The sequence below is a fragment of the Lasiosphaeria miniovina genome, assembly GCF_030549165.1.
Source record: "Lasiosphaeria miniovina strain SMH2392-1A chromosome Unknown B0T26scaffold_6, whole genome shotgun sequence".
In the NCBI taxonomy this organism is placed as follows: domain Eukaryota; kingdom Fungi; phylum Ascomycota; class Sordariomycetes; order Sordariales; family Lasiosphaeriaceae; genus Lasiosphaeria; species Lasiosphaeria miniovina.
The window spans coordinates 2,547,613-2,570,818 of NW_026848225.1; the positions used below are offsets into that span (position 1 = coordinate 2,547,613).

The 23,206-nt window shown below is 54.3% G+C and overlaps 7 protein-coding genes across 7 annotated transcripts; 3 read left to right on the forward strand and 4 right to left on the reverse strand.

The window, feature by feature from the left end:
* Positions 1-457: 457 nt before the first annotated feature.
* Positions 458-3,217, reverse strand: B0T26DRAFT_654025 (major facilitator superfamily domain-containing protein; the record flags this gene model as incomplete). Its single annotated transcript, XM_060438509.1, has 6 exons — positions 458-621; positions 795-864; positions 1,032-1,068; positions 1,593-2,118; positions 2,251-2,868; positions 2,923-3,217. 6 exons carry the CDS (start codon positions 3,215-3,217, stop codon positions 458-460), a joined length of 1,710 nt encoding a protein of 569 aa, XP_060293034.1.
* Positions 3,218-5,693: 2,476 nt separating this feature from the next.
* Positions 5,694-6,259, reverse strand: B0T26DRAFT_420385 (Ccc1 family). Its single transcript, XM_060434908.1, has one exon. It carries the CDS (start codon positions 6,123-6,125, stop codon positions 5,748-5,750), a length of 378 nt encoding a protein of 125 aa, XP_060293035.1. The 5' UTR covers positions 6,126-6,259; the 3' UTR covers positions 5,694-5,747.
* Positions 6,260-6,449: 190 nt separating this feature from the next.
* Positions 6,450-7,245, reverse strand: B0T26DRAFT_420151 (VIT family-domain-containing protein). Its single transcript, XM_060434906.1, has one exon. The coding sequence runs from the start codon at positions 7,122-7,124 to the stop codon at positions 6,648-6,650; it is 477 nt and encodes a 158-aa protein (XP_060293036.1). The 5' UTR covers positions 7,125-7,245; the 3' UTR covers positions 6,450-6,647.
* A 1,154-nt stretch (positions 7,246-8,399) lies between these two features.
* Positions 8,400-18,106, forward strand: B0T26DRAFT_743093 (putative methyltransferase-domain-containing protein; the record flags this gene model as incomplete). Its single annotated transcript, XM_060444210.1, has 26 exons — positions 8,400-8,414; positions 9,074-9,204; positions 9,261-9,309; positions 9,415-9,520; positions 9,588-10,098; positions 10,455-10,459; positions 10,630-10,874; positions 10,911-10,937; positions 10,968-11,242; positions 11,276-11,329; positions 11,363-11,429; positions 11,469-11,513; positions 11,544-11,687; positions 11,718-11,972; positions 12,015-12,022; positions 12,062-12,113; positions 12,147-12,833; positions 12,897-14,323; positions 14,410-14,454; positions 15,274-15,278; positions 16,476-16,604; positions 16,798-16,964; positions 17,398-17,474; positions 17,533-17,629; positions 17,694-17,776; positions 17,809-18,106. The coding sequence occupies 26 exons, from the start codon at positions 8,400-8,402 to the stop codon at positions 18,104-18,106; spliced, it is 5,004 nt and encodes a 1,667-aa protein (XP_060293037.1).
* A 1,325-nt stretch (positions 18,107-19,431) lies between these two features.
* On the forward strand, positions 19,432-21,851 carry B0T26DRAFT_860753 (P-loop containing nucleoside triphosphate hydrolase protein; the record flags this gene model as incomplete). Its single annotated transcript, XM_060447740.1, has 8 exons — positions 19,432-19,470; positions 19,612-19,884; positions 19,942-20,420; positions 20,477-20,681; positions 20,736-20,934; positions 21,009-21,305; positions 21,356-21,443; positions 21,500-21,851. The coding sequence occupies 8 exons, from the start codon at positions 19,432-19,434 to the stop codon at positions 21,783-21,785; spliced, it is 1,866 nt and encodes a 621-aa protein (XP_060293038.1). The 3' UTR covers positions 21,786-21,851.
* B0T26DRAFT_722787 (uncharacterized protein) lies at positions 21,852-22,405 on the forward strand. Its single transcript, XM_060442601.1, has one exon. The coding sequence runs from the start codon at positions 22,092-22,094 to the stop codon at positions 22,368-22,370; it is 279 nt and encodes a 92-aa protein (XP_060293039.1). The 5' UTR covers positions 21,852-22,091; the 3' UTR covers positions 22,371-22,405.
* Positions 22,380-23,064, reverse strand: B0T26DRAFT_722788 (uncharacterized protein). Its single transcript, XM_060442602.1, has one exon. The coding sequence runs from the start codon at positions 22,844-22,846 to the stop codon at positions 22,427-22,429; it is 420 nt and encodes a 139-aa protein (XP_060293040.1). The 5' UTR covers positions 22,847-23,064; the 3' UTR covers positions 22,380-22,426.
* Positions 23,065-23,206: the final 142 nt, after the last annotated feature.

Sequence of the window (23,206 nt, forward strand, 5' to 3'; positions counted from 1 at the left end):
TCCTGAGCAGATGCACAACATATACTCCCCGCTCCACCACAAGCCAGGCAACGAAGTCGACGTAGTGCCATCCACATTCCCCCTATTGACTGTCTCAAGTTTCCCTTTCCTCCCGAACAGCCCCAAAAGGCGAAGGCACGGGCGAGGGCGAGAATTAGGACGAGGATGAGGAAGAAATCAGACGTCAACGAGACGACGGCGTGTACTTTCTTTCTTTTTTTCCTTCGGCTGCTTTCCTTCTCCACGCCAGCCCCTCCTTGCAGCCTTCCTTGGGGGCCAGCTGGCTTGGGGTTCGCCGCATGCAAATTCACATGTAGCACAGTCGTCGGAAGTAATTTCGTTGCTGTAGCGTGCTGTAGATGCCGTTGCCCCTTCTTTAGCTCAATGGCTTGAAGCGTTTGTCTCAGACGGGACGGAAGCTCCCTTTTCTCTCCACGTCTCAACCCCCCCACTCCCGCTATGAGGTTGTCGCAAACCTGCTCCTGGCCCGTATCCTCTTCCCGTAGCAGAAGAAGATGTAGGGGAACGGCATCAGGGCGAGGGTGATAAAGGCTAGAAGCCCGGTAGCCCACTGGTACCCAAGCTTCTCATACATCTGGATTCCAAACAGTGGAAAGGCGGCTACACGGAGGTGAGCGTCAGTATCAGTGCCAGCGTCAGAATATAGCCCAGAACTCCAGACCAGGCCAGGTCAGGCCAGGCCAGAGACATAGACGTCACGGGAAGACTCAGCTGAGGAGACAGCAGACATCAGTGCCACCGAGGCACAACAACAACAACAACAACCCACATACCTGCAAATGAACATCGCACAAGAGCATTCCCGGCTAGGGCACTCGCTGCGTATCGCGGGTACGCGTCGACCTACACAACCGCCATCCACTCGTATCAGCATCCTGACCTGACCTCGCATTTTGTCCAATACAATTGCTCCAGTCTGGGGGAGGGGGAGGGGCTTGGGTTGCATCCTGTCTATGTGCGCCCTGAGACGCGCCCCATACTGGGAAAGAACTCTGGGGTGTTGCACTCACCAGAAAGGTAAATATCGCTGAGAAGGCGAGCATGGTACTGGCGAGACCCCAAGTCAGTACGTAAAAGGCAAGCTGGCATGACCCCTGCAGAGGAGAACTGGTGATGCGAGGTTACAGAGAACTAGGCCAGGACGGCGCTCCGAAGGGCTCGGCCAAGTCATGACGGAAAGGAAATATTCTGGGAGAGAGTCCCGGCGCTTGCTAAAGCTGCCAGCGGGTGCCTGTCTGCCACTTTACGGCTGGCGCCGTTGAAGTAAAGCAAGTCATGGACGACCCCTTTTCCCCCAGTTTTTTCTTTTCTTTTTTTTGCTGTGCCTCTGTCGAGTCCACCGGTGGGGGCTCAGGATTATTAACATTTTGGGGTGGGGAGGCATAGGGAGAGAGAGAGAGAGAGAGAGAGAGAGTGTGTGTGTGTGTGTGTCTATGGTGGCAGCCGACCTGCTCCAACCTCGGCCGAGATCAAAGCTACGTCGACGCCACAGCGATCGGCACCCGGAAATCTCTCTCCCGTCCCTCGTATCATGCATAGACGGACAGGTTGGGGAAAGATGTAGCACTTACCCGAGGCCAAAAAAGCCGGAGCCGATAATGGGCACGATCCAGTGTATATGCGGGTACGTGGTAAACCCAAACCAGAAGAGTCCCCCGGTAATCAACGGAGCGCCAAATATCAGGGGCGGGAGCTGATCCTCGGGCTCGCTCTTGGCCACACCAGTTTCTTTTCGCCGCTTCTCGACCAGAAGCTCGCGCACCCTGCGCCAGATGGGGGTGCTCAGCACGGCCAGGATCATTGCAACCAGCAGGCCCATGAAGCTCAAGCCCACTTGCCAGAGGTTGAAGCCGTAGTTGTTGGTGAAGACGAGGGGGAAGGCTCCGAAGAACAGGTAGAGCATGCCGAGCAAGACAGCAGAATACACATCGAGGATGAGGCACATGGGCTCCATTATGAGAATCTGGAACGGTCGCAGTAATGCGTATCCCAGGGTTTTCGTCATGGACCGCGTCGTCTTCTCGATAGGCGCCCGCCACCTATCGTCCCCCGTCTCCCTACGCAGCTTTTCCGCCTTTCGCTGAAGCAAGACAGGATCTGTATAGTGCCACGACCGGCGTGTGAAAGTCAGCTACCACCCCTTAACATCCGAATTTCGTCGTGGAAAAGGGGGGGGGGGGGGGGGGGGAGATAACAGAGAGAGAAAAGAAATGAAAAACAGCAACTCACGGTATGTCTCTGGGACGAAGAGGGCAATGCACACCAGCAGCGTAAAGCTCCAGATGAGCAGCACGTAGTGAGTCCACCTCCAGCTAGTGTACGTGTTGATGAGACCGCCAAACAGCGGTCCCAGCGACGGGCCAATGAAGGGTGCTAACGCGAAAATAGTCATGGGAGCCAGCATCGTGTCCCGAGTGAAGAGGTCGCCCACGGTCCCGCCCGATACGGAGAGGAAGGCACTCCCAGAGAGGCCCTGAAAGAATCGAACCGTTATCATAGTCTGGATGTTCTGGGCAACCGCCGAGCCGATAATGAAGAGCATGAAGGAGGCGAACGAGCAGAGGTATATGGGCCGACGGCCGTAGAACTCGGCTAGGGGGCTCCAGAAGGGACCCAGGGCGATGCCCAGGACGAACATGCTCAGGCCCAGCGTGGCCACGATGCGCGAGCTGCCAAACTCGGCGTTCATCTGCCCGTACGATGCCGTGTAGATTGCCGACGCGTTGGTCACGCAGAACGACCCAAAGCTGGTCACCCCTATTATCGTCCACTTGCGCCACGTCGGCATGCTGCGGGGGTTCGCCGGGTCGCTGTCGCCGCCTTCCCATCCGACCTCAAACGGATCGGCTCCCCCCATTGCAGGCGGCTTGGAAGAAGTAGCATCTGTTGCTGCTGCAGCACCAGACGAAGACGACTGGGCATTGCCGCCACCAGCCTCCTCGTCGAGCCCGTCAACGTCCAAGTCGTCGACGCCCCAGCCGTTGTTTGACCGCTCCCGGCTGAGGCTGTTCCCCGCCGTCGTCTCCCAACTCGGCTTCCGGCTCAGCGGCGCCGTGTTGATGGGCTCGAAGCCCACGACGCCGCTCTCGCTGCTCGACCCCCCGGCCTCTTTTCTGCTGCTGCTCTTGGACAGCACTTCCTCCTTTTCGAGGTCCGAGCCGTACGAGCTCCGGTCTGCCCGAGGCGGCTGCTCCATCGCTTCTTCCTTCTCCGCGCCGTAGTACGCCATTTCATGGGCCAAAGGGGGGAAAAGCCTTGGCTGGCTGCACACAGGTATGGTACACCTCTGAGCAGGCCAGATACAGGGTGCGTGTCTGTGAGAGTGTGAGAGGAAGAGAAAAGGCTTGTGGCCCCCGTCCAATTGTAGATGGGGTTGTGTTTTTTTTGTTTGCTAACTTTACAACTGGAAGTCAGGTCAGGTGCCGGTGAGATTCACCTGATGTCGTCGTCAAATAACGGTGAGGGGGTGCCGCCGCCTTTTCAACTCTTGTCTTCCTTTAGCCATGGACATTCACCAAGAAGGCTAGAGCTAATGCAAACAGGAACGCGGGGATAGTGCCAATCTTTTATTGGCGTTCTTGGATCGATCCTTGTTGCTGCCCGCATCTAGCCAACCCACCTTTCACCCACCCCCGGCGACACCCCGGCCTTCGTGTTTTTCTTGGCTCGGTTCTATCTCCGACCGCGCTCCGCCGCCCCCCCGGCATGGCGCGCGCGTGGTGTGCAAGGAACAAGCGGCAGCGGCGAGCATGGGGTACTGACTGAGCCTGCGCCGTAGCCTAGTTGGGAAGAGTTGCTGCTACTAACTTAGTTGTTAGTTGTCATGTGTGTGCATCTTACACAGTACACACAGCAAAAAGGTTCTGGAACCCAGTACCCGTTATTGGCTCGCCTGCTAGGATCCGAACCCACACACGTCGACGCTCGGATTTTGTGTTTGAATGGCCTATCTTTTTTCTCTCTCTAATAACTACTGTACTTGGTAGATCCCGTGTAGCTAACACAGAATCAAGTTTTATTCCCGTCACGGAGTGCGAGGAGGCAACTTGGTGGATTAGTCCGCGCCGCCGAGTCAATACCTGATGAACCTCATTGCCTCTTAGGCATGTGGGTATGGAACACATCATATGTGCCGTTGACGTACAGTCCCAATACAATGTGTACAGAGATGTACGAGATAGCAAAGCTACCACTTCCAAGAGTCTCTCCTCGTGTTACCGAGCCACGGAAAGGTTGGTTTGTTATTCTTGGTAACGAAACCAACTCTTAAGTACTCACACTTTTTGTCCGAGCCGAGACGGGGTCGTCGCTGACAAGGGACAACTGCCAACAGAGGACGGGTTTGCATTCAACGAACAAACAAACCGATGATCTCATCGCAACTCAGTCGGCGTTACGAAGAGTTGTGCGGTTCGGAGCTAAGTTGACCCTCTTTTTTTTCTTTTTTTTTCCCTTTCCCTTTCGGCGACAAGCTCGGAGACAGCAGAGAGAGGGCCAGAAGGTGAGCTACCTACGGATACTAGGTTGGGTAGTAGTACGTACGTACGTACGTACAGTACGCCAACCATCACAACCCCCCAAACAAAGAACCCCTGTAACTATTACGAGTATTTTCCGGATCCTTCTTTTTCCCCCGAAGAGCGATGCGAAAACGCGAAGGAGCGACCGAACTGCTGCCGGAACGGGCCGGAGGAGAGCTAGAGAAAATGTAGCTCCACATTTCTTTTAGAGGGTGAAAAAAAAGAAAGAAATTTGTGATGCGATTATTGGCAACAGCTGAATAATCGATGGAATCCAGTCGTGCGAGGGATTCGGCGAAGAACCTGACGTTGGGCGTTTTATTCCCCTCCCTGTTCATTCCATTCACTCTTCTCCGCTTCTTTTCTGGTGCCCGGGCCGGCATCGGATTCGGGGGCTAGGGCCTAGGTTTGCGGCCAAGCCTTGGGTTTGCGTTAACGTGTACGATTGGGGCGGCTTTGCTTCCGGAGTTGTGCCACCTGCGCGGTCTTGTATGCATTATTACATAAATGCCTAGAAAATTATCAGCTCACGAGAGAGACATAAAAGTGAGCTCACCTTCTGACATCATTGCATGAGGTATTCTTCCAAGCTTACTGCACGTGTGTAATCGCAGTCACAGCAGATCGGGCTGGGTCCGGAGTTACAATGCCTTACCCCAACTTGACCGGGTTGAAACAACAACGGGATCACTAATAAGACGGCGGTGGTTTTTGCACAGATGAAACTATCAACCGTCCCGACTTGATAATCTAAGAAATAAAACACACCGAGATTCAGAACAGGCCAGTGGTGTTTACTGTCTTGGCTCTTGGTGCCCAGCTCTGTATGCACAGTACGGGGTATGCATCCAATGTCTGCAATAGCCTGTGTTATAATTCTGACCGTAGCGGCGCCAGCAATTGGCCAAGGAGGGCTCAACCAAGGTCATCTAAACATGCTCGGTCCGAATGAAGGGAGAGGGTTTCCAATCACCTTGGACTCTGGATTAAAATGTCGTACACCGTCACTTCCTATCTCACAACATGACAGTTTGTACAATATGATTCTTTTTCCCGAGTCTTATTCAAAATTCTTCTTGTCTCAACAAGCAAGCTAAACCTCGTTTATCAATATTTCTCTAACAGTTCCCCCCTTTTCCCACTCCCACTCCCACTCCCACCCAAAACAAACAAACCAAACCACCGCTTCCCCTTTCTTTTCCCAACTCACCCATGCCCCGCCCCTCCACTCCCATTCCCAAGCAAAGAATCAAACCCCTTGACCAGGCCCATGGCCGCCGCCGCCGCCGCCGCGCCCACGAAGACCATCTCGGCGGCGCCGCGCAGGGCCCGGCGCACGCGGCGCTCGCCGCGCTGCCACCCGACTACAACGGCCGTCTTGGCGTAGCCGAACGCGAACAGCGCCGCGCCCATGACGGCGATACTAGCATGCAGCGCCGTCGCGAGGTTCTGCTGCTGCTGCTGCTGCTGCTGCTGGCTGTCGCTACCAGAGGAGGATGACGGCGACGGCACGCACAGGTACGGCAGCAGCGGGACTAGGCCGCCGAGGAAATACGCTGCTGCGATGGTCAGCGCCGACGCCATCGCTCCCCGCGAGGCTGGGCTGCTGCTGCTGCCGGCACTGGTGGTTGCTGCCGGGAAGCGCAGCAGGAAGTCGGTGAGCGCGTCCGGGTGCGCCGACGCGATGTGGGAAGTCACGGCGGCGAGGGTGGGCGGGGGCAGGGCGAACGGGGCGAAGACGGCGCGGATCTCGGATGCGAGCGCGGCTGCTGCCGGAGACGGGGTGCTGTGGGGCGTTGATGTTGCTAGTGTTGCTGTTGTTGCTGTTGTTGCTGTTGTCGGTGTCGTTGCTATCTCGGCCGCTGGAGTAGACGGATAAGCTGGCGCTGGCGCTGGAGTTGGCACGGCTGCGCCTCGGGCCGCGCTGAGGACGCGCTGCATTACTTGCTTGCGGGCCTCTTTGTACGAGACGCTGTATTTTGTATAGGGGTTTTTTGTTCCGCGTTAGTCTTCTTTCCGTATGGGCATTGTTGGGTATCGTCGAGTCCCGACCCGGATAGGAGGCGCGCGGTGTTGACCTAGAAAAGGGGGTCTGGACTGGAAAACTCACGCCTCGCTCTTTGCCCCCAGATAACCGCCCAGCCCCATCGAGATGGCGCCCGCTATCAACTCGGCCAGCCCGCCAAAGATGACCACCCGCGTGTCGCCCAGCGCGGCCAGGCCGGCCGTCAGCGCAAACGGCACCGTCAAGCCGTCCGAGAGGCCAATGGTGGCATCCGACACGACGCGCGCGTTGACCGTGAACCCCCCGCAGCGTCTCTTTGGCGCCATCACCTTCGCTTTGGGTAGCTGTCGGGTTCCTCCTGATAGAGCTGAAGGCTCTGTAACTGTCTCACACTGTTGTTGATGGTGATTATTCTGCGACTCCATGTCGATATCGGAGCTCCGCTGGTCACAGCTCGATCGCAGCTCGACTGGCGTGCCACTCGACGACAACTCGCTCGCGGCTCGATCGGGGTACGGAAACATGCTGTCTGCTCTTTGCCGGCGCAACAGCATATTCTTCAACGCCGCCAGCAACATTGAGAATGTTTAAATAGCGAGAGCCCGCGCGAAGACAAACCTAGCCTAGACTCGGAAGTTGTTCGTTTGTTGCTTGTTTTAGGAATTCGCCTCGATGGCACAGGCAGCTTGGGCGCCGTGGTCGACATGGTGCCGATCGATCCCGTTGAACGGGGGGGGGCATGGTAACACTAGCACTGTTGGCCTTTGTCCTATCACCACTGCCTCGGCACGAAAAGAAGAAGAAGAAAAAGGATTTGTGGTCATACCGAGCAGTAACCCCTGCTACGTGTCGTGGCTTGTTTCGTGTTGCCGTACGTGCCACGACCTTTGCCGAGTACCTGCATGTTGGGATTTTGCTTCCGTACAACAACATTCATGTTGGATTCCCCTGAAAAGTATATTCTATGGTGGCCCCAGTGAAGCGTGGGCAGGGTCACCATAACTTGTGGTCCGTTGCCCGAGACTCTGGTTCGCCCCTGACCATGATGCATGCCGTCCTACGCTTCAGACTTCATTCCGTTCTAATAGGGTAACCACACGAGTGCGATATATTGACTATTAACAGAACAACCCCCGCATATGCAGCGAACAGATTGTGGACGATTCCAGAGACTTCATGTGACGTAGGTCAGTCGTCTCCGAGCAGTCTATTGGTATTGAGAGCGGCGTCTGCTGTCTTGCTATTTTAGGTACTTTAATGACCACATAGGCTTCTCACTTATTTTACAGACCTGTCTGTATCTGTTGTTTTTCCGTCTTATTCGTAGGGCGACTGTTCGGACTGTCCGGAAGGGGCCCTACAGTATAGCACCATCTTGGTTTGCTGTCTCGTCGTGGCTATTTCCAAGGATATGGCTCGACATACAGTGAAGCTTTGGGAGATTGGGAGCTGCTGGTCGAGAGTATTGGAGATGAGACTCGGCGGTTTAAGGGGACATCGATGAATGATGAATGACATGGACCCAGGACCACACCTTGTTGTGCAACGAAACTACAAAAATACACACAGCCAATGATCCACCCGCCCGACCCGGCCTCTCATAGCCAACCCTGAAAGCCCCAAACACACGAGATGGCTCTCCTTACGCACCGCCCTCGCGCTTGGCGTATTCCTCCTCAATGCGCTCCTCGTAGAGCCGGTCTGCCTCCAGCTCGGCCGCCGTCTTGGCCCGCGTCGTCCCGGCCCCCGTGTCGATGCCGGCCCCCACTGGGTGGGATGCGGCGTTGCTTTCTGTGTGGGTGCTCTGGTTGGCTGTGGCGGCCGTGGCACCGGTTGAGGTGGAGGGTGGCGGCATGATTGTTGGTCTGGTAAATAAAAGACGGGATAAGATGCAATCGGTCTGAAGTTTTTGTTTATAAATCTTTCTCAAATGAGTAAGTATGGAGAATTTTTGTTTAACAAGTTTATATTCTTCTTTTTTTTTATGATTGGGTGTACGACGTGGATTGCAGTTTTACAAGCTGTTATATAAGGTAGGCACTGGAGTACCGTCTGGTGGCAAGAAGCCGCGTGGGAGAGACTGATACGTCACAAACGCCACAGAATGAAGAGTCAGATCTCTCCTGTCTCTACATAACAAAAATGCTAGTTTCCATCTAATGAGAGTCAACTCACTACTGCGAAGGCTAAGGAAGTCTAACGTGTCTTTTTAGCTGTCTAAATATACATGGAAAATGGTCTGCGGTGCTTTTGGGCACTTATTAGGGCTCCAGGCTCGACTTACACGTCAAAGGGGTCGCGAAGGGCAAACGTGTTTAACCCTAACCCTTCTAGACTTTTTACCCCACAGTCACAACCATGGATCGGAGCAGCGATTTTCTGTTCCCGGATGACCCACATCGAACCCTCTGACCATCAATCATTCCAGGTTCCCAAACGGTGAAGCATTGAGCACCCAGTAGTATACACACGGCTTCTGAATCTATCACAGTCCAAGAACAATACATAAACTATGGGCGGAGATAAGAGGAATAAGCGCCAGAGGCGCGAAGACTATCGGGCGGCACTTCACGATGAGGGTGCCGCAGAGCTTCCGCGAAAGAAGTTCTACCGACAGAGAGCTCACGCAAACCCCTTCTCAGACCATTGCCTGATATAGTGAGTTTCTCTATCGTGCCTTTCCTGATTTTTTCTCAAGCTGACACACCACATAGCCCTGCAACACCCGATAAGATGGACTGGTCTTCACTGTTCCCTGACTATGTGGCTTCAGAAGACGTGCCCCAGGACCAAGAAGATAAAGGAGTAGCAACAGTCCTCGCCGAAGAGCAACAGCTCGGCAATCAGGAACCAAAGGCGCTAGAGAAGAAGCCAAGGAAGCTCACCCAAGATGTTGAAGTGGCAGACATTGGGTGCGGATTCGGGGGTCTGCTCATTGCTCTTGCCCCTGCGTTGCCTGACACCCTAATATTAGGTGAGAAAATACAGGGGAAAAAAGATGCCTCGAGTTCTTAAGCAGGGGTACTAACATGTATGCTCAGGGCTCGAAATCCGCGTGTCGGTGACGCAGTTCGTGGAGGATCGGATCAAGGCCTTGAGGGCTCAGAACCTGGAGAAGAAGCTTTACCGCAACATTGGGGTTCTCCGTGCTAACACGATGAAGTTCATGCCCAATTTCTTCAAAAAGGCCCAGCTCTCCAAGATTTTTATCTGCTTCCCGGACCCCCACTTCAAGGCGCGCAAGCACAAGCAGCGCATCGTGTCGGCAACGCTCAACTCGGAGTATGCCTACGTCCTGAGGCCCGGTGGTATCGTCTACACCATCACCGACGTCCCGGACCTGCACGAGTGGATGGTGGGCCACTTCGAAGCACACCCCTCCTTCGGGAGGGTGTCCGAAGAGGAACAGGAGGCTGACCCCTGCGTCACCATCATGCGGACGGAGACGGAAGAGGGCAAGAAGGTGGAAAGGAACAGCGGCAAGAAGTTTATTGCTCTCTTTAGGCGGCTGGACGATCCCCCGTTTGGCGATGAGCTGGAGAAGATGGAGGAGTAGGTGACTTCACCATGTGATACCCACGATGAGAGAGCAGAGTCAACCAGAAAGACATTGACACGGTGCTGTCCAGGACCAATAACAGGTGTTAATTACAAAGTGACTTCGCCTCATTCCCTCCATACGAATCGCAGCACCCCCTCGGGGATTTCTATGTCCGCCATGCTTCCACGACGTGATTAGAGAAAATGCCAAAGTCGACTTAATCAATTGCATAAACACAAAAGAACAAGAACGTGATATCGCATGAGCAAGCTGGACTCTGAGGTGTGATTGGGGTCAGGGTGGGACATGGGGTGGTGGTAGTGGTTGATGTGCTGAACATGGGGTAAATAGCGCGCGGTATCCGCAGCCAAGGTACCCGTCGTCACTAACCACAAATGGCCTACCGGGCTGCTTTCCACAACGCAATCATTGGCGGCAATCCCGGCGAGACAGGACTACGTACCTACCTAGACATTCCATATCAACAGGAAATGCGGCGACGGGCGCCGCCAAACGCCCGCCCCAGACTATGGTCCTTCAAGGGAGAGACATAGCGCTTGCGGGTGTTGCATGCTTTATCGCGTGGGGCTATGCTGTCAACTGGTTCCCGGCCCTGCGCTGGGCTGGCTACGCATTTGTTGGCGGCGTGCTCGTCACCCTCGTCACCCTCGCCGCCCTGCTGTTGCTCACCGTCCGGCGCTCTCCATTCCCATCTCGCCGCCCGCTCCGACGGACCGCTCGACCGAATGGCGCTGCATTCCTTGGCCCCGAATCGTGGCCGTCCGAAGTTGCCGCCCTCCGCCGCCGCCAGACGTACGCGAAGACGTCACTCTATCCCGAATCCCCAAAGGTCTCGGCCGCCCTCGACGAGCTCCTCGAGTACATTGCCCGCGACTTCGTCAAGGTCTGGTACACTAGCATCAGCAAGAACCCCGTCTTCTCCGATGAGGTAGACAAGACCATACGCGGGGCGCTGCTCAGGGTCCGCGACCGCCTGGCCGAGCTCGACCTCACCGAGGCCCTGACAACACGCCTCGTGCCCATCATGACGGCCCACTTTCGCGACTTCTACGATGCCGAGCGCTCCGTCAGGGGCCGCAAGCTGAACAGATCTGTCACCGAGACGGAAGAGCTGGACCTGGCCATCGCTTCAAAGTACAGGGACGGCAAGCTGCATCCCGCCGCAAGCCTGGCCTTCTCCGACACCAAGACGGCCCAGCAGGACTACCTAAGAAAGACCATGTCGAGAGTCCTGCCCAAGGTCCTGCCGCCGAGCCTTCTGGCCTCTGGGTCCGTCTCGACCATAATCCGTGAAATCACCGCATGCGCCGTCATGTTTCCCGTTATGCAGATGTTGTCGGATCCCGATACCTGGAACCAGCTGATGGAGAACTATGGCCGGAGCATGCTCCAGGATCGCTCTACCGTCCGGAGGCTCCGCGCAGCCCTGGACGAGCATGCCTCGCCGGCTCCCAAAACTAGCAAGCCCATGTCGTTCCCCCGGCTGTCCCCCTCCGACAGCGAGAGGAGGTTTGAGAAGTTTATTCGTGCAATCCGCAAAGTGAACAATCTTTCGGACGCGAGGCGCTTCCGTAGCGAAGTTGCCATCCAGCTTAAGAGGGACTCGCAGCAGGAGACTGTGGACCAGGTCTACCTGCGCCGGTTGGAGATGGGCAAAAAATTGCTAGACCAGAAGGTTCAGCACCTGGCAGCGGGAGGCGATCGCCGGGCAATTCCACAGAACACCGGCACTTCGTCACCAGGCGTGTCCCGGCTGGAGAATGCGTCGCTCACCGATATGCTCCGGGACCCCTCGGGTCTCTCTTATTTCATGGAGTTTATGGACAGGCAGCGGCTCATGCCTTTGGTTCAGTTCTGGCTTGTTGTTGATGGCTTTCGTAACCCGCTCGAGGATGATGGGCCCGAGGGAGAGCAGTTGCCTTTACAGCTACCCCCCTGGACAGACTCTGACAGGCTTGACCTCGCGCAAATTGATGCCGCATACCTCAGTCAGCCAGAGCTCAAGGTCCCCAGCTCTTCGAAGCGTATTATCCAAGAGTTCCTAAAGGCCGGCAGGGATGCGACGCCGGAGCAATACTACAGGGCGCGAAGGGAAATCCTGCGGGCCCAAAGTGCTGTTCTGGAGGAAATGCAAATTAAACACTTTCACAACTTCAAAAAGTCAGACTTGTTCTACAAGGCGCTAGCTTCCGAAGAGGCGTCAAAGCGCACCGTGATCGCCGGCCCCAGCGCCGGGCAATCTTCAGCGACACCATCGATGGCTCGGTCGTCATCATACATTTCTGCGAAACCAAACCCGGTGGCCCGCTTGGTCCCAAGGCTTCATTCGGGGCCCCATAACCGACGAGCTGGGTCAGCATCAGATCTGAGGACCATGAATGTTAACGGCAACAGTGGCCTTGATCATATGGTCGCTCCCCGTCGATCGGTCGACGAAGACTCTCCCACCCCTTTGTTTGACGATGACGACCTCGGAGATGACGCACTGGCCGATTCCGTGCAGAGTCTCGACCAGGAAACCGTCCCGCCTGTTCCCGATACACAAGTCGTGCAAGCCATGGAAAAAGCGCTTAACAATATCTTGGAAAGCAGCCAGCCTCCAACAGCAGAGGATCTCCAAGCCTCGCTCTTTGGAAACGATGAAGCTGGCTCGAGCCTCTTTACCTCGCCAGACACAGACTCCAAACGCCCATCGGTGGATATCCCACGCTCCAGTCGCGGCTCTGTCGACCTTCCGCGGTCTGACCTTCCGCGGTCTGACAGGGGGTCGATTGATATGACCCGACAGTTGCACGCGGGAAAAGAAGTTGATAAACCTAGCCTGGCCTCTTTGGGTCTTGTGAGCGCGGCATCGCGCATAGGCGTCTTTGTCGATAACGATCTTTTTGGGGACGAAGATAGATTTCTGTCTGACGAGCGCGAAGGCGATGACGACGATAAAGTTGATGAGGATGCGGATGCAGTTCATGAGGCTGCGCCCGGTGACCTTGGCCTAGCTGAAGCCATTACAGTTCTAACCAACGACATCGACCGACTTATTGCCCAAGACGCCGTGGTGGACTCGCTGCTGCGAAAGGCGGAGCTGACCAATAACACAGCCGAGCTACGGATCTTGCGGAAGTCAAAGGCCAGCTTGGGAAGAGAAATTCGGAGAAAGGAACTGCAAAGACAACAGTACGTCATCCAGGAGAGCGACAACAGCTTATACGGTCGCTCCACGATCAAAATCACATCCATCCAGGTCGGACGAGAGGACGATGGGAAGGAGTTCGCCCTGTATGCCATCGAGGTTTCCCGAAACGCTGGCGAGAAGATGCCCGCGGCGACCTGGATCATTACGCGCCGCTACAGCGAGTTTTTGGACCTGCACCAGAAACTTAGATCGCGTTATCCTTCTGTGCGCAACTTGGACTTTCCCCGGCGACGGATGGTGATGAAACTCCAGAGTGAGTTCTTGCAGAAGCGCCGCGTGGCCCTGGAACACTACCTTCGCGAGCTTCTCCTTCTCCCAGATGTCTGCCGCAGCCGTGATCTTCGGGCATTTCTCTCGCAGAGCGTCATCAACCCCCAAGGTCAGGACCTGACGGATCGCGAGGACAAAAAGGATATGATTACGCGGCTATATGACTCGGTTACGGACGGGATGGAGGACATCCTCGGAAGCATACCCGTTCTTGACCAGCTATCAATTGCCGGGCAGAACTTGATTGCGGCGGCTACTAACCAGCTCAACACGATGCCCCTGACCGTGGGCGAGGAGGGAAGCATGAGCGTAGCCGAGGCAGAAGCTGAGCTCAACGCATTCGAAAACAGGGAGCTCGAGCCCTTTGTCAAGCCAATCTGTGACATCTTTCTCGAGGTGTTTGAACTCAACCGCGGGAACAACTGGCTGCGGGGCCGTGCCGTCGTGGTGGTCTTGCACCAGCTCCTCGGTGGGACCATTGAGAGGAAACTGCGAGACAACATAAAGACGCTTGTCCAGGAGGATGCCATGCTCAAGTACATTGGCCTCCTCCGGGACGGCATGTGGCCCGGCGGCCAGCTCCCCAAAAACAAGGTGCCCCGAACAACAGCGCAAAAGTCAAGGACGAGGACCGAGGCGAGCCTCATGCTGGCCACGTTGGTCCCAGATCTGGCAGGGAGCGTAGTGGGCCGTTTAAACGCACAGGCAGCAAGCCGGAGAATATTCGCGACATTGAATAATTCACGACTCAAGTACGTTTTCACATCTCGGTTCCCATTGTTATCACATGGCATATGCTACATAGAGAATAAAAATGCTGACTATTGTGGTTTCTTAGTGCCCATCTAGCCTTTACGTTTTTAGATGAGGTTATTAGCATCCTGTTTAAAGAGGACTGAAGACTTGCAGGGGATGGAGGGCGGGAGCAATTTTGATTGCATAGCAATGGCGTTTGGGCTTTTTTTCTCCTTTTTGGCTCTCTATTTTTTATTTTTTTAAACCCTTTTTGTGTTTTATAAAGTCGGCACACGTAGTGTCGCAGAAATCCTGCAAGCCACACACCGAGCGTTTCTCGTCACTGAAGGCACCGACAGATAGGCCAAGACAAGTAGCCTGGTGTGTGGGCTGCGCAATATTGAATAATAAGGCCGCCAGACAGTCGCGTATGGCGGGTGATGCCTTTTCTACCGTGCTCCAGCTTTTTCTCTCTTGCTGATTCGAAGTTGCAGTGCTCGAATGCAGAGGCGCCTGCCTACCTTGCATGATGCTCATGCTGGAATGTGGCATGGATGTAACTCATGGTCTAGTCTGTGGAGGAAATCCCGCGCAAAGAGCGGGGGGGGGGCGACCTGCCGGTACTACCCAGGTTGCCGTGCTTGACGACTGCTTCATCAGGTAAATAATGATGCATATAGGTAGGCTGGCAGTAGATATTGTGTATGCAATAAATACTGTGCACATACATTGTCGGGGAGTGCGCTGGCGACCGAGCTGTCCTTTTTCAACCATGAGACATTCTACTAGTACCTACTGCACGTCTCAACAGGGCTGTCTCACAGCCTTTTAGGTCATCTGGACATGTGCATCTCTGCTCTTGTCTGGATTGACACTAAGACAAGGGGCCACCTAGCCGGCAAGGCTTAATCGGAATATCAAAGAGTATATATCTATCTGCATACTAACACATGAAAAGGCGAAACAGATCAAGTTTCTACGTTGAGCCTGAAGTCGTCCGTCCGAGTTGACTGAGAAGCAGCCCCTACCCCACACCACATGAGGTGGGTTGGTTCTTGCATCTTTGGGTGCTAATCGGATTCCCGAGGAAGCTGGAGTAAAATTAGGAACGGACTGCCAACGCCTGGGGCAGACGGACAGATGCAATACCTCTTTTGTTTCCGATCACATTTGCCTTAAGATGCATACATTGTGCGACTCGAGCCGTTAGGAAAGAAAAGACGGCAAGGTGCTAGTTCATAGGACCGTTTGCCCGGACCACAGACGTAGGGCGTGTGCCTTCTGGTTTGCCCGGAACAAGGCTAGTCGTTGGGCAGAGCCAAGTTTGGCGCGGGCAGAGAGGTTGATCTGAGGCTGTCATTTGCTGCCTTGGCACGCCACGGTAAGCTTTGGCCTTGGCGAAGTGTGGGGCTGCCGCCTGCGTGGGGCGTGCGGCCTTGCCTGCACCACTGCGCGTCCGCCCCAAGTAGGTTGCTTCCTAAGTTCCTCCCCCGAAGCTAGCCAAAATTTCCCTCCTTCCACACACTCCTTCCATCACCAGCCACCCCTCCCCTCGCCGCTGCCCTTGGACACCAGAACATCCTAACTGGTTTGTCCCGCTGCGCGCGCTTGAGACAAGAGTGTAGCGTTGTTCTTCTGCCCCTGGATTGCTTGCAATTCCTCAATATACATTGGCGCACGCATCTTCAGTCAGACATCAGTAAACCCTGTCTTTTTTTTTCTTTCCTTCTCTGTTGCGCCGCTAGGATAGGTCCCAGTCCCACGGTTTGCAAACTCTTTTTATCAGCCGCGAGGCTCCCGAAAGAGCTTACCTAGGAATTGACTTTTCTGGCGCGAGCTTCGACAACCCCACACCCACGCAACGGGGGCCAGCCAGCCCTCCATCTCCTCCTCCCAACTCCCCATCTCCATTTGACCTCCCCTCGGACACTCCAGCTCTGCCTGATCCAGGAATCATTTGTCAACAATGACTGAGGTGTCGTCAACCCGCCTGTATCTGGGCAACCTGCCCCGGAATGGTGAGCTACCCCACGCGACGCGTTACACCTGCTGCTATCACCCTATTATCGCCCGCGCCCATTTGACCTTGTCGAGGCCATGGGCGCCGACCATCCACCCCGCCCCTCACTGCGCTTGCTTGCTCGCACGCGATGCTGACCTGTACCCTAGCTACTAAGGCCGACGTTGAGGCTCACTTCGCCACGCATGGCACCGGCGAGATCACCGAGATCAAGCTCATGAACGGGTTTGGTTTCATCGAGTACAAGGATGCCATGGATGCCCGGGATGTCGTCCCAGGTAAGCTCTCTCCTCGAACTTGCCCTGCATCGACCAACCTACCTTGGTATCGTTCGCCACTGCTTTCCTCGTGATGGAGATTAATGCTGACAATGCCGGTGTCGTCTTTAGCTTTCCGTACGTACTGGACCCTCCATGGAGGCCCCCGATTTCCCTGACCAACGACCGTTCCCTGGCTAACGATATGCTCAAGATGGATCCGACTTCATGGGCGAACGCCTGACGGTTCAGTTTGCCCGTGGCACCCGCCACCGCGAAGGAGGCGCATTCAATACCAACGAGCGCAGTAACGCGCCCCGGCCACGTCGCACTCCGCATCGAATGCAAATCAGTGGACTCCCCAATGATACGAGTTGGCAGGTCTGTTTATTCTCCCACTTCCTTCTCCGCGGATAAAACATGGATGTTCCCCTCCCCTGAGGCTTTTTGGAGCGCGCCAGGCTTCCTTGGTCCAAGATGCATCTCTATCCCCCATCTCAGGTTTGGTCATATACAACTCCCACAACTTCCACACAACAAGGTCTTTGTCGCATGGGATGGGCTAGCTTCCCCGTTGGCCACTTTCCCAGGACCGTGCCTTCCTCATTCCACCTCGGCCCTCTCGTCCTAATGTCCCCATCCCGTCTTGCCCCTGGTTTTTGTTAATGCTGTTGCGCCGGTTAATGAGATCCCATGCCGGGACCCCAACGCCCGGCGCACGTTTGGCTTTACTGGACATGAAACCTGGCTCTTTCGCATGGATCATCGCCGCGCCAAACTCCTGGACTTCGACTTACATGGAATCTGGCTTTAGGACCTGAAAGACTTCGCCCGACAGTCCGGTCTTGATGTTGTGTACTCCGAGACTGGCCGCAACGGCAACGGTGAAGGGTATGTCCTCCCCCCTTTCCACGTACTTGGGCGGCTTTTCAGCTAACCTATGTTCTAGGTTTGTCGAGTTTGAGACCGCCAACGATTTGAGAACCGCTGTTGAGAAGCTGGACGGCCGCGAATTCAAAGGCTCGTCGGTGAAATGCGTTGCTAATGTAGGATGGTCTAAAGATTTATTCCGTTTTGAATACAATCGCTGACATGAGACAACAGACGCAGCCTGACATTCCGCGAGGTGCGCCTGATCGTGCTCGCTCGAGATCTCCCGCGCCGCGTCGCCCGTATGCGCCACCTGTCGATGAGTATGATCGTCGTGGCCCCCTAGAGGCTATAGCCCACGTCGCGAAGGATATCGCGACGCTTATCGCGACCGTCCTTCTCCGCCCCCCCGCCGAGAGTACTACGACGACAGAAGAGGAGGATACCGTTCCCCCCCGCGCCGCGCTCCCATTGATGACTATCCGCCGCCGCGACGCTACGATGACCCCTACCGCGCCCCTCGGGATTATCCTCCCGACCCGTATGTGAACGGACGAGCGCCCTATGATCGCCGCCCTCCCCCGCCGGAGTTTCCGCCCCGTGACAGCTATCCTCGGGAGGGTTATCCTCGTGAGTTTGAGCGCCGTTACTAGTTGTCTTACGACCCCAGGCCGGGTATCGATGGTGTCAAACCTGTGGCGGCCACAAATGACCAAAAAGCTGAAACTGCGACAAGACCATCGCTGAATTTAGCGTCCGCGGCCTCGTCATCTACGATACATCCAGATCGTGGTTCCAACTTTGAGACTAGTACCTGAGTTTGTGTCTCCACCTGGAGAGCTCGTGTTTCAGTTTATACCTCTGCCTTGGGGAGCCGCACCTCGCCCGCGCTTTCGTATGAGCAACATATGACAATGACAATGCAGGACTTGGCGCATTAGGTCTCTGACAAAACGGAGAGGAACACTTCGATGATATTAATTGTCGCCCAGCTTCTACGCTGTGGGGCGTGTTGACAAGAATGAAATGGGCCTGATGAAGGGAGCTTCGTTTTATCTTGTTATTGGGTGCCTGAGGTTCTCTTCAGAGTACGGGAATTTGTTCTTCGTTTGGGGTTTCCTTTTCTTCATTCTTCTGTCTTGCTCGACCGGCGGGGAAAAAGAAAAAAGTCAGCGCCCATGTAGGGATTATTGGTCACGGTTCATGCTCAGTTTTCCCCCATTTCAACGGAGACCAAAACACAAAACGGAAGGAGTGACAAGGAGCTGGGAATTCTTTTTTGCTTGGTAGTTGCGATGACTGTTCTTTGGTGCGTTGTTGCGGTTCCTGTCTTAGTGTATGTGTAACGAACTCTTTCCGAGGTATTCCTAGGTCATGTTAGGTTATGTTAGGTTAGGTTGGGTCAGGACAGGCTAGCATCATAAAGAGCTTCCTCCTATTTTAGCGAACGGAGTATGTGCGTACACACTTTTTGTCTCTTTACTGCGTAGAGACTGATGTCCACGTCGTGAGACGTTCTTCAGCAGACCTTGTATTATTCCTACTCATGGGCTTAAGGCTACGAACATTATGGTATCATGACTCGGGATGACTGAACTCGGTGTAATTTTGCATTAATGTTTTTGTAGACTTATGTTGAGGCAGTTAGGTTGGTGATGCCATTGGGTTCCCAGGTGCTGTATTCGACTTAACGTAAAGCGCTTCAGTACCTAGAGCACTGACAATAGGCTGGTGGGTCGAAATAAGCTTTTTGCGGGGCCATGAAGCTCGGCAGAGAACCCTTGCATAAGTTTCCATAAAAAATAAAAAATACTCGGTACGGGTTGTGCTATCGGATAACAAAGTTCTGCCGCCTTTCGAAAAATTTCCCTTCCGCTTCAGTGCCCCACGACTTTCTGCGGACACCTGAAGGTACTGCAACAGCAAAGCTCTCCACCACACCAAGATAGCAGCGTAATCCAATTCTCGCACGCCGACCATGAAGCGCAAGTTGGACCAAAACGACGAGCCGTCGCCTGTGCGCGACGCCAAGAAGAAGCCCAGCAAGTCGGACAAGGCAAAAACAAAAACGAAGACGAAGAAGTTCAAGGTGCCAGTGCAGGAACAGGAGTTGGAACAGGAGCAGAGCCCAGATCAACAACAAGAGCAACAGCAAGAGCAACAACTACAACCAAAAGAAACCCGCGAGGAGCAGCCAAAGGAACAACAAAAACCTACAACAGCCGAACCTTCTTTTGCCGACCTGGGTCTTGACCCTCGCCTAGTCCAGGCGGTTGCGAAGCAAAACTTCGAGAAGCCGACTCTCGTCCAGCAGAAAGCAATTCCATTGGCCCTCCAAGGCCAAGATGTACTGTGCAAGGCCAGCACCGGCTCGGGCAAGACGGCCGTCTACGTCCTGCCCCTGCTGTCGGGGATTCTGAAGCGCAAGAGCGTATGTGCTGGAGCTCTCCCGGGATGCATGTGCACTAACTGACCTTGTTGTTGCTAGACTGACGCGACCCCTTTCACCGCCGCCCTTATTCTTGCGCCGACGCGCGAGCTTGCCGACCAGGTCTTCAAGGTTATCGAGCAGTTCTCGGCCTTTTGCTCCAAAGACATCCATGCTGCAAAACTGACCGAGAATGTCTCGGACGCCGTCCAACGGTCGCTCTTGTCCAATGTCCCTGACATTGTCGTCTCGACGCCCGCCCGCGCGTGGCACAACATCAATTCGTCGGCCCTCTCGGTGGACAAGCTGCAGTACCTGGTTCTGGACGAGGCAGATCTTGTTTTGTCGTACGGCTACAACGAGGACATGGAGAACATATCGCGCTCTCTTCCCAAGGGAGTGCAAACAATCATGATGAGTGCGACTCTTTCAGCCGAGTTGGACACCCTAAAAGGCATATTCTGCCGCAACCCGACTCTGCTGGATGTGAAGGAGGAGCTGGGCGATGAGGATGAGAAACTCGCCCAGTTCTACGTAAAGTACGCACACCTTCTCCTTGTCTCTGTTTTGCGGTCTTGGCTAACTCTTAATAAAGGTGTGCCGAAGACGACAAGTGGCTGCTTTCGTATCTGATATTCAAGCTCCAGCTGATCAAGGGGCCGTGTCTCATATTCGTTGCCGATATTGATCGGGCCTACCGTCTGAAGCTGTTCTTTGAGCAGTTCAGCATCAGGAGTTGTATTTTGAACTCTGAACTGCCGTTAAATTCCCGAATCAAAGTCATTGAGGAGTTCAATCGCGTATGTACATAAAACTCCACTTCTTGACTAATCCGAGAGCTGACTGACTGACAGGGTATTTACGACATTATTATTGCGTCTGATGAGAAGAGCGAGGTCTTTGGAGACTTGGCAATTGGCGAGGACGGAAAATCAAAGGATATAAAGCCCGAAGCAGAGAAGAAAGACGGCGATGCTGCCGAGAAGGAGTCCGAGAAGTCGAAGAAGAAGCGGAAGACGCAGAAACGCGACGCCGAGTATGGCGTGTCTCGAGGTATGTGACGATCGCAGTCTTGTCCCCCTCGGTTTTCTGAGCTGGGAGTCTTTGCATACTAACTAGGTCTACAGGCGTTGACTTCAGAAACGTTGCGGCCGTGATCAACTTTGATCTGCCCACATCGGCATCCTCTTACATCCACCGTATAGGGCGCACCGCAAGGGCTGGACGTACCGGCATGGCACTTTCATTTGTCATTCCGAGCGACCAGTTTGGAAAGCACAAGCCGACTTCCCTGAAGAGCACAGAACACGACGAGAAGATCCTCGCCAGAATCATAAGGCAACAGGCCAAACTCAACAGAAAAGTGGAGCCATATAATTTCAGCAAGACCCAGATGGATGCGTTTCGGTATCGGATGAACGATGGTATGTCTAGGTCATCCCGATTTTTAGTCTTTTCTAACGTGTGTGTACAGCGCTACGGGCGGTTACAAAGGTGGCAATCCGAGAAGCACGGACTAGAGAGCTGAGACAGGAGCTTCTCAGGAGCGAGACACTGAAGCGGTGAGTCTTTCCATTCGCCCAGCCAACTACTGGCTAGTTATTGACAGCATTCACAGGTACTTCGAGGAGAACCCTGCAGAGCTTGCCCATCTCAGACACGATGGTGAACTTGGCCGGACAACGAGACAGCAGCCCCATCTGAAGCACGTGCCCGATTATCTTTTGCCCAATGGCGGGCAGAAAGCTCTCACCTCAAATCAGATCGGCTTCGTGCCCTTCAAAAAGGAGGGCAAGGACAAGGGGCACAAGAGGAACAAGCCAAAGGGACGCTCGTTCAAGGTTGGCAGCGGTCGGAAGAGGGATCCTCTCAAGACGTTCAAGGTTCGGCGCAAGGCAAAATGAGTACGGTAGAATAAGTATATATTGTTTTGGTAGTACAAACATCGCCTTGGGGGCTAATTACAGTATTCCTAATTCTTGGTTGTGGCGAGGAAGGATGAGTGTATTGGCTTTAAACTCGACAAGTTCAGTTTTCCTTGCAGAGTCTATTTCCCAACTGTCTGACTAACTGTTATCGACTCGTGTCGCTCGGTCTGCGCTAGTACTTGGCTATTCCCACAACGCATGGGCTTCGCCATTGTTCTGTGGACTTGTTCAGAGAATGCACAGGCCTAGCCCCCAGGATGGACCGAACGGCGCTGTTGTTCGATGTTCAGTATAGCTGTTGCCGTTGCCGTTGCCGTGGCTATAGCTTCGAATATGGCTGCGAGAGAGAACATCTCTTCGGAGATACGTCTAGCCATTAATAGGAAAGTCGGCGTCTCTCGACATCATCAATGCCGCTCAACCATTGCCTGTCTTGCCTCACCACATCCGACATCACATCCGAAAACCCAGCTGGTACGGCGCCAGAACGCCCAAGACCGACCCGACATGTTCACCTTTGCGGAACAGCATGCCGCCCGTCGCTGTAAGTACTGCAGATAATAGTCGCAGAAATCGTTATACTGGAAAAAAAAAAAGAGGACGTTTTCAATTCCAAGCTAGCCAGCATCGAGCGCAGTTACCAGGGTAGCCTCGAGATCCAGAGCCTCAACAACATCAACAGCAACAGCTTGATCTGGGACACCGACACGCCCTGGTGCACTTCGGCGACCTCGTCGTCGACTTGTTCGTCCCCGCAGCGCAGCAGCGGCTTCAAGCGCGACATGTGCACGCCGGATACCGAAGAAGACGATGATGATGACTACTGTCTTTGAGATGACTGACGGGCGGGAAGGTGAAGCTGCGCAGTGGATAGACGCGGAGATTGTATCTGACGATAAGAACGAGGACGAGGATGAGAACGGAACAAGGATGCTGACGAGGATGAGGATGTGGATGAGATGAAGGAGAACACAATCGACAACGACACATAATCCCACGCCAATTATGGAGAGTACCAAGCTCAACTTAATGAGCATTCAATGGAGGGGAGAGGACGAAAGAGAATGGATTTGTTTACCGTGGCTGTCACTCCGGGGATAATAAAAGGGGGCGCAAACAATAATAAGAGACAAGGGGTGACACGAAGAAATTAGAAAAGAGATTAGAACAGGAGGATATTAGTTGTCTCTAGGAAGAGGACTACACGAATAATAGATGTTTGGCGACTACCTCGGGTAGTATTTAGGGCGCTGCCCCGTGAGGACTGCAGGTCATACTACTAAGGGGCATAATAAGAGATATTGGGAAAATGGCGTTGAGGTCAAGTCTAGGGTTAGGGTCGCTTATTATTCCCAGGCGGAAGTGCTGAATAGGCATTCCATACCGACATAGATACG